This window comes from Colletes gigas, unplaced genomic scaffold (genome assembly GCF_013123115.1).
Source record: "Colletes gigas isolate AHSC1104 unplaced genomic scaffold, ASM1312311v1 Colletes_gigas_Sc00024, whole genome shotgun sequence".
Lineage (NCBI taxonomy): Eukaryota > Metazoa > Arthropoda > Insecta > Hymenoptera > Colletidae > Colletes > Colletes gigas.
Window position 1 is genome coordinate 53,014 of NW_025106653.1, and position 9,937 is coordinate 62,950.

The 9,937-nt window shown below is 38.4% G+C and overlaps 2 protein-coding genes across 2 annotated transcripts; both read left to right on the forward strand.

Annotated features, from left to right (window-relative positions):
- Positions 1-2,635: 2,635 nt before the first annotated feature.
- LOC122401347 lies at positions 2,636-8,117 on the forward strand. Its single transcript, XM_043403430.1, has 2 exons — positions 2,636-4,662; positions 4,775-8,117. The coding sequence occupies exons 1-2, from the start codon at positions 3,462-3,464 to the stop codon at positions 8,107-8,109; spliced, it is 4,536 nt and encodes a 1,511-aa protein (XP_043259365.1). The 5' UTR covers positions 2,636-3,461; the 3' UTR covers positions 8,110-8,117.
- A 175-nt stretch (positions 8,118-8,292) lies between these two features.
- On the forward strand, positions 8,293-9,123 carry LOC122401351 (tigger transposable element-derived protein 1-like). The gene has a single exon (XM_043403434.1). The coding sequence runs from the start codon at positions 8,293-8,295 to the stop codon at positions 9,121-9,123; it is 831 nt and encodes a 276-aa protein (XP_043259369.1).
- Positions 9,124-9,937: the final 814 nt, after the last annotated feature.

A 9,937-nucleotide genomic window follows, 5' to 3' on the forward strand; every position in this document is an offset into this window, starting at 1 on the left:
TAATGCTTCGGCCACCCAGACAAACATTTTTGATACAAGAATTAGGTATTTCTTCACACACAGCAGTTGATTGGGCAAGCTTTTGCAGAGAGTTGTGTGAATTATGGGTCGAAAAATCTTCGGTTCAAATGGGAGGCGAAAACAAAGTCGTCGAAATTGACGAAGCTAAGATTGGCAAGCGTAAATACAACAAGGGCCGTCTTGTTACTGGACAGTGGGTGTTTGGAGGAATTGAACGAGATAGTAAGCAAGTTTTCATTGAACCAGTACCAAATCGAACTTGCGAAACTCTACTTTCCGTTATAAAAAAATGGATTAAACCAAGAACAACAATCATGTCGGACTGTTGGAAATCTTACAATTGTTTAAATGAAGAAGGCTACAGACACTTAAGAGTGAATCATAAAATCAACTTTGTTGATCCGGATACAGGGGCACACACTCAAAATATCGAACGTGTATGGCGGGAAACACGAGCAAACGTTCCGCGTTATGGAACACGTGAATATCATTATTCCGGATACATAGGGGAGTTCCAATTTCGACGAAAATTCGATTTTAATAATCGCATAATCGCGTTTTTTAACATAATGGCAGAAATATTTCCACTTAGCAACGAATAAATTTCAATAAATTTCAACATTTAACTAAAAGCAAACTAAGGTAGTTATATATATTCTTCCCCATCCTTTCTCCTTTATATTCTATGTACATGTTACCGCCGCTCAACCTTCTTTTCCGAGATATTTGTGTAAAACTCCGGTTGATTTATTTGGACGCAACGCATTCCAGTTTCCAATTTGTCCCGGGTATTAGTTTGGTTTGGATTAGTTGGGGGGGGCTTGCGGGCGCGTAACGCATGTTAGCTAACCAATCCGAGTTTAGAGATTTGAACCAGAAACTTGCGGATGCCCGTTAACACTCTGACTCACATCGGTTCGCTACCATGCTTTACGCGCCCGCGAGCGGGCGCGCGCCCCCCGCCCTAATCTAACCCAAACCAAACTAATACCCGGGACAAGTTGGAAACTGGAATGCGTTGCGTCGAAATAAATCAACCGGAGTTTTACACAAATATCTCGGAAACAAAGGCCAGCTTCGTCATTTGCTTTGGTACTGTAGATAGGTATACGGCAGAATACATTGTAGTAGTAGCAGCAGTTTTTCGCGAATATCGCGGAAACGAAGGTCGAGCGGCGGTAACATGTACAGTAAAACCTGTTTTTGTGCGGTCCTTTTTTATGCGATTAATTTTGTGCGATTAGTTTTGTGCGATTAGTTTTGTGCGATTAGTTTTGTGCGATTAGTTTTGTGCAATTTTTTTCGTGCAATTTTTTTCGTACGATTTATTTTTATGTGGTGTATGAATCTTAGCGGCGTTAGCACCAGTTTAATGTTTCCTATCAATGTACATATACATGTGTGGACGAACTCTGATTACGTGGTTTCCTTGACAACGATGTATCTGGACTTCGGGATGCTCTGTTCATTTATTTCAAACAATCTACTGACAAGGCAGAGTCAGTTACGTACATATTGTCGTTCGACGCGCGAACAGTATACGCTTCGTATTCAGGGTTTTATCCACGATTCACGTGAGTAAGGATTCATTTTATAGCGAGATTAAAGGTAAATAAATTAGCTACTTTTGTGTCTATTTATATGTAGTTTTTATGATTTTTAATTTACTTTTAGACATAAGTACTCCCTTAAAATGAATAGTCAAAAGAAAGTAAAAAGACAGACAATTCCATTAGAAACAAAAATTCTAATATTAAATAGACTAGCAGATGGTGAAGGATCCACAGCTGTTGCTAAAGAATTTAAATTAGGTGAATCCACGATCAGAGCTATACATAAACGTGCGAGAAAAATATATGAATCTCTAAATAGTGCAACAAACGACAGTAGTAAAAGAGCGTCGTATTCGAGAAATAGTGTAATAGAGAAGACGGAAAAGGCTCTCGTGTTGTGGATTAAAGATTTAACTAAAAAACGAATCCCCGTTCACAAAGAATTAATTCAAGAAAAAGCTAGACAGTATTTCAATCAACTGAAGGATTTAGAACCAAGTTCGTCATCCTGTTTACGAAACGTGAAATTTTCTGCGAGCAATGGCTGGTTTGCTGGATTTTTACAACGGTACGCACTTCACAATGTGAAGATACAAGGCGAGGCAGCGTCCGCCGATGAAAAAGCTGCTATGAATTATCGCAAAGTATTAGCAGAAATCATTGATGATGGTGGATATTGCCCAGATCAAGTATTTAATGCAGATGAGACTGGGTTATTCTGGAAAAAGATGCCCAGCCGAACATTCATTGCGAAATCAGAGAAAACTGCAAGTGGTTTTAAAGCGGCAAAGGATCGAATCACACTTCTTCTTTGCAGTAATGCCTCTGGTGCAAAGATGTTAACACCACTTATTATAAATAAAACTTTACACCCGCGTGCGCTAAAAAGCGTAGATTTATCTAAATATCCAGTACACTTCATCTATATATATAAAAGAAAGTGTCCGAAGCGATGTAATCCCATAACTCGAGAGTGGCCGAACCGATTTTGATGATTTGTACTTTGATGGAAAGGTATTTTCTCAGTACGGGTTTTAAAAAAAAAAAAAAGAAAAAAAAATCGGAAAAAAGGTCAAAAAATCATAATTTCAAAATGTCTTATTTTGACAACCAAGAGTGTTACGACAGGTTTTTTTACGTGTGTATTCTACTTATCTGTCAAACGCACGCATACGCATACGCATGCTATGGAGTTCCACTCTTATTCATACCTCTACTGTGGCATTTGATTCAGTTGCGCAGTTTCTTCATTCGTTGCTGTTTCACCGTCCATATTGCACTTTGCGAATTCGTGTTTTGTTCGATCGAATAACGTTTGCCGGCCATTGCGCATTACAGATTCGGATTTTTTCATTGCGATTTGGTGAGTTTTTGTGAATTAAAATTGATAACGAGAATATATAGAAGAATAGAAATGAATGCCTAATTTGCTAAAAGCTCTAAATAATTCTTTGATATACCTAATCTTATATATATAAAAGAAAGTGTCCGAAGCGATGTAATCCCATAACTCGAGAGTGGCCGAACCGATTTTGATGATTTGTACTTTGATGGAAAGGTATTTTCTCTATTTGAGGAAAATTTTAGGAATTAATTCCTCAATTTTTCAAATGTTTTCTTCAACACTGTAGGTTGAAAATCAACAAATCATGATTTGCTAAATCAGTCTGGTTTTTTCAGTCTATTTCTATGACTGAAAATCATACAAAACATTCATTGAAATCGGATACAACATTGGTGATATCAGCAAATGTTTTTTTTGTGTATGTGTTGCATTGTTGGTTGACTATTGGGATTTGTCTGTAAGAAGTGGTACGTTTCTATTGTTGTTTCATTGTTTTCAAATTTTCTATTCGTGATTTCATTGTATTGCAGTTGTTCTTCATAATGCCACCAACGAGAAGATCTCATTTAGGCCGACGTTCAGCTGGTGCACGAGCAGTGTCGACTCATCGTGCGAATATGAGTCAAGAAGATAGAAACATTGCGCAACAACGAAGAAATGCAAACCACGTCCAAATTCGTGCGCAACAAACAGAAGAACAACAGCAGGCTGTAATCGATTCGCGTAGATTGGCACAACAAAGTCGTCGAGTAAATCAATGTGAAAATTTTTTGGTGCAAAGTCGACGAATAAATACTGAAAATAGACAGCAAAGAAGAAGTGCTGGCAATGCCAATTTGCTTCGAGTAGCATTCCGATATGATTGTGCATTCAATTATCGATCTCTTCCTGTCGTTCAAATTGGATCAATGGTTGTAGTATGTCCACATTGCAACGCATTGAAATTTCCAGGAGAAACACCTGGATTGTGTTGCCTTAGTGGAAAAGTTAAATTGCCAACATTGCCATCGCCACAGGAACCATTGCGATCGTATCTAGAAGGCGTAACAGCAGAATCAAAGCAATTTCTTGCAAATGTTCAAAACTATAATGGGTGCTTTCAAATGACTTCTTTCGCTGCATCAATTATCAATGAAAGCGGATATAATCCGTCGTTCAAGGTAATTCCTGCTCGAAAGAGTACTCTTCCGTTTCCTTTGAATGATCGCATTTTATTAATTTTGAATTCGTCTCTTGGTAACCAGATTCAAGGGCAGGTGCATCATCGTGCTGGGTCGTTATTGCCGCTTCCTAATGGCGAATATAATTTCTTGCAAATCTATTTCATTGGGAACGAGAGCGATCAAATAAACCGTCGTAGTGCATTGTACAATAGAACGAAAGAAGACATCATCAGAGAATTGCAACGAATGCTTCATGACCATAATGAATTGATTGGATTATTTAAGAATGCGTTAGACAGAATGCTAACAGATGATCATCAAATCGTGATTAAAGCGGATAAAAGGCCTAACTTAGCGCACGAACGTCAATACAATGCACCGACAATTGATGAGGTTGCCATTATTGTAGTCGGTGAGCAAGTGGTATCACGGGATATTGTACTGACGCGCCGAAACAATGGACAATTACAACGTATTAGTGAGACACATCGGTCGTATGATGCACTTCAGTATCCGCTCATGTTTTGGACAGGTGATGACGGCTACCACTTTAACATCAAAATGTTAAATCCAGTTACTGGTTAGTAGACTTCTTCCTTCAATCATGTCACCAAATCAATCAATTAAATGGAATCTTAATTTTATTTTCAAACTTTGCATTTATTTGTTACTTCGGATTCATTTGTTATTAGGTGAAGAAACAACGAAGAAAGTAAGTTCGATGAACTACTATGCATACCGTTTAATGATTCGTCAAAATGAGGATAACTATCTGTTGCGATTTCGGCGATTGCTTCAACAATTCTGCGTGGATATGTATGTCAAAATCGAGACTGAACGGCTCAGTTACATTCGTTTAAATCAAGCGAAATTGCGTTCAGAAGAGTACATTCATTTGCGGGATGCAATAAGAACTGAAGGTGATGCGAGGAATCTCGGTCGACTAACAATCTTACCGGCAACGTATGTTGGCAGTCCACGCCACATGCACGAGTATGCTCAAGATGCGATGGCGTTTGTTCGACAGTACGGTCGTCCTGATTTATTTGTCACCTTCACTTGCAACTCAAGATGGATTGATATTCAGTGCAATTTAATTCCCGGCCAAACATCGAGTGATCGACATGATATCACTGCACGTGTGTTCAGACAGAAGCTGAAGGTTCTAATGGGTTTCATTACTAAACAACGTGTATTTGGTGATGTTCGATGCTGGATGTATTCTGTTGAATGGCAGAAGAGAGGTCTGCCGCACGCGCATATTCTACTTTGGTTCGTTGAAAAGATTCGACCAGACGAAATCGATGCTGTCATTTGCGCAGAGATACCGGATCCAGAAATTGATCAAGAATTGTATGATATAGTCATCAAGAATATGATTCACGGACCGTGTGGCAACAATAACATGGATTCACCGTGCATGGCTAACGGCAAGTGTTCTAAACGCTACCCACGTCCTCTCACTGCGGAAACTATTACCGGCGACGACGGATATCCACTTTATCGACGTCGTTCACCTGATGATAATGGCAGAACAGTTACATTGAAAGTGAAACAAAATGATGTTGTGGTTGATAACAGTTGGATTGTTCCATATTCACCACTACTTTGCAAAACATTTGATGCGCATATCAATGTGGAGGACTGTAATTCGATTAAAGCAATCAAATACGTTTGCAAGTATATTACAAAAGGTAGTGATATGGCTGCGTTTGGTGTTCCGGATCCAAATGCCGATGATGAAGTAACGCGGTATCAAATTGGAAGATATGTTAGTTGCAATGAGGCTCTTTGGCGAATTTTTTCATTTCCAATTCACGACCGTCATCCAACTGTAGTTCATTTGGCGGTGCATCTGGAGAATGGTCAACGTGTTTATTTCACTGAACACACTGCCATTCAACGTGCTGAAAGACCACCAGCTACAACATTGACCAGTTTCTTTTCAACATGTGAGAGTGATCCATTCGCACGAACATTGCTCTACTCTCAGATGCCGCGTTATTACACTTGGAATGCTTCATCGAAAAAGTTTCAACGGCGAAAGCAAGGCGAGCGAGTTCCGGATAATCCAGATGTATTCTCAACAGATGCCATCGGTCGTATTTACACAGTGCATCCATCTAGAAATGCAGAATGTTTCTATTTGCGATTACTGTTGGTAAATGTTCGTGGGCCAACTTCATTCGAGTCACTTCGAACCGTCGATGGAGTACTCTGTCCTACATATCGTGATGCCTGTCAACGTTTGCAATTGCTGGAGAATGATACACATTGGGATATGACTCTTGCTGATGCAATTATGTGCGCACCTGCAAATCAAATACGTTCATTGTTTGCAATCATAATTTCGACGTGTAATCCATCAAATCCGAAAGATTTGTGGGATAAATACAAGGACAACATGTCAGAGGATTTTTTGCATCGAGTTCGTGCTGCAACCGGAGATTTCAATTTGGGAATGACTGATGAGATTCATAATGAATCGTTGATTGCGATTGAGGATATATGTTTGCTTATTAGCGGCAATTTGTTGTGTACTTTAGGAATACCAGCGCCTAATCGTTCAATCCACGATGCTTTTAATCAAGAAATAGAACGAGAACGTGAATATGATCGAGACGCATTGAGCCGAATGGTTTGTGATAATGTTCCATTGTTAAATCCTGAGCAGAAAATCGTGTATGAAACATTGATGAAGGCGATTGATAACGGAAATGGGGGAATATTTTTTATCGATGCTCCCGGTGGTACTGGGAAAACATTTCTTATTTCTTTGCTTTTGGCTACTATTCGTTCGAGATCTCAAATTGCTTTGGCAGTCGCTTCTTCAGGAATAGCTGCTACGTTGTTGGAAGGAGGCCGGACAGCACATTCAGCGCTGAAATTGCCGTTGAATCTCCAAGTGGTTGAAGAACCCACATGCAACATTAGTAGAAATTCCGCTATGGGAAAAGTGTTGCAATGTTGTAAAATCATCATTTGGGATGAATGCACAATGGTGCATAAACGTGCATTGGAAGCAGTTAATCGGACCATGAAGGATTTACGCAATAATTCAAGACGTTTTGGAGGCGCTATGATTCTATTGTCTGGTGATTTCCGTCAAACGTTACCTGTCATTCCAAAATCAACTGCTGCTGATGCAGTTAACGCTTCCTTGAAGTCATCGTCTTTGTGGCGCTTTGTGAAGAAACTTAAATTGAATACGAATATGCGAGTTTCATTACAAAACGATCCTACAGCTGATGTGTTCTCCAAACAACTGATAGCCATCGGTAATGGTGAAGTTCCCGTCGATGTCACAACCGGTTTGATTTCATTTCCGTCGAATTTTTGTAATTTCGTTACATCGAAAGATGAACTAATTCGTAAAGTGTTTCCGGATATTGTTGTTAATTATTTGAATCACGATTGGTTAAGTGAACGCGCAATTTTGGCAGCGAAGAACAAGGATGTGAATGAGATTAATTTTAAAATTCAAAATCAAATTGGTGGTCCAATGCATTCATTCAAATCTGTTGATTGTGTGGTAAATGAAGATGAAGCTACGAATTACCCCACTGAATTTTTGAATTCTTTGGATTTGCCTGGTGTTCCGCAACACATTTTACACCTTAAAGTTGGTTCGGTAGTGATTATGCTTCGAAATTTGCAACCTCCTAAATTGTGTAACGGAACGCGTTTGATTGTAAAGCAAATCATGAACAATATCATTTACGCAACAATTCTCAAAGGCAAGTTTAAAGGAGAACAAGTTCTCATTCCGCGTATTCCTTTGATACCGACAGACATGCCTTTCGAATTCAAACGCATTCAATTCCCGGTTCGTCTTGCGTTCGCCATGACAATCAACAAGGCTCAAGGCCAATCATTGGATGTTTGTGGTCTAAATTTGGAAAATGAATGTTTTTCACATGGCCAACTGTATGTAGCCTGTTCACGTGTTGGTAAGCCATCTGCTTTGTTTGTGTTGGCACCGGAACAAAAAACCAAAAATATTGTGTATCACAAAGTACTAGAATAAAGATGATTTTTTGGTAAGAAAATTTTTTATTTAAAAAATGCAATAGTTTCGTTGTATTTTTGGGTGGGACGAAGTCCGCCGGGGCTGCTAGTGGCCAATAAAAAAGCATGGATCACATCAGCTCTATTTGCAGCATGGTTCAATGATTCTTTTATACCAGAAGTTGAAAAATACATGGAAGAGATGGGTCTTCCGTTTAAAGTGTTACTAATTATGGATAATGCACCCGGTCATCCCTGTATAGAACATCCTAATGTGCAAATAGTATTTTTACCACCAAATACGACTAGCCTCATACAACCACTAAATCAGGGCATAATCGCAAATTTTAAGAAACATTATATCAAATTAACTTTCAGCTACATTTTGAAAAAGCTAGAGAACGATAAATTAAGCCTGACTGAAGTTTGGAAAAAATTCTCGATTTTAAACTGCATAAACCATATTATTGCAGCAATTGGACAAATCAAACAGCACACATTAAATTCGTGCTGGAAAGCGATCTGGCCTGAATGTGTAATTAATCGAAACGTTACCGAAAACGCGTCAACGTTATTATCTGAAATTAGTGCGCTCGCACATAACATCGGCGGAGAAAGCTTCGATACTTTCGGCGAAAATGACCTGGACGAGATGATTGAGGATCAAACTATCGATGATAATGACATTATCAATAGTTTGATAGATTATGAAAATGGACAAGAAGAACCGGAATCCATTACAGCAGATAAAATATATACAGGAATCCAGATTTCTAAAAAATTGGAAACGCATTTTCTTAAAATAGATACCAATGCGGAAAGACGCTTAAAATTCCAAAAAGAGCTGAGATCATGCATGTCTCACTATCGTGACGTTTACAAGCAACTGACCAGTCGACCGTCGTCACAAAAACTGATCACTGACTTTATGGTACCAAAAAACAAATCAATTGAAATCCTATCTGCAAGCGACGAAAGCGATTTTCAACCAATTCGTCACAAGAAGATGCGCGTTTTGGATTACGACGAGTAGGACCAAGCTATTTAATGTATAATTTGAAAACTTCTCCATGTATATGTACAATGAAGAATTAAATATTTTTACAATTTCTTTAAGTCTAATTTAATTATTTAATTTAATTAAAAGCATTCTCTCATCTATTTTATAAGTCATTGATGTATTTTCTAAGTCAGACTTTTTTTATGCAGTCCCTATCCACCGCATAAAAAAATTTTAGGTAGTATATCGTACAAAGTTGTTTATTATATGTAAGAATTTATAAAATTTCAGAATATTTTTTTGTACGATTTCTTTTATGTGGTCCCTATTCACCGCACAAAAACAGGTTTGACTGTATAGGAAAAAGTTGTTCAGAATCGTATCCCTGACAACATATTTTAAGGTCGTCAAAATCGGTGAGGAAACACCTGTTTTGCATAATTACCAAAAATATCACAGAGGTCATCGTGTAGAGGGACAATGGATTTTTGGAGGAATAGAAAGAGGAATTGGAAAAATATTCCTGGTGCCTGTTGAAAGTAGGGACACATAGTCCCTGCTTTCAATAATTAAACAATGGGTGTTGCCTGGCACAACAATTATTTCAGATTGTTGGAAAGCCTATAACATCTTAGAGAAAGAGGGGTATACAAACATCTTACCGTAAATCACAGCTTACATTTCAAAGACCCAGAAACAGGCGCTCATACAAATACGATAGAAACTACGTGGAGGCATAGTAAACACTTTTTGCCTGAATATTGTCGGTTAGTATTTGTAATTTTGCACGTTTTTTAATATTTTCTGTAACATATAATACCATAAAATTGGACGGGGTGGGGTGGCC

Coding starts and splice junctions, on each gene's coding strand:
- LOC122401347 (XM_043403430.1), top strand. CDS start 3,462: ATGCCACCAACGAGAAGATCTCATTTAGGCCGACGTTCAGCTGGTGCA. Junction 4,663..4,774: donor AATGTTAAATCCAGTTACTG/GTTAGTAGACTT, acceptor ATTTGTTATTAG/GTGAAGAAACAACGAAGAAA.
- LOC122401351 (XM_043403434.1), top strand. CDS start 8,293: ATGGGTCTTCCGTTTAAAGTGTTACTAATTATGGATAATGCACCCGGT.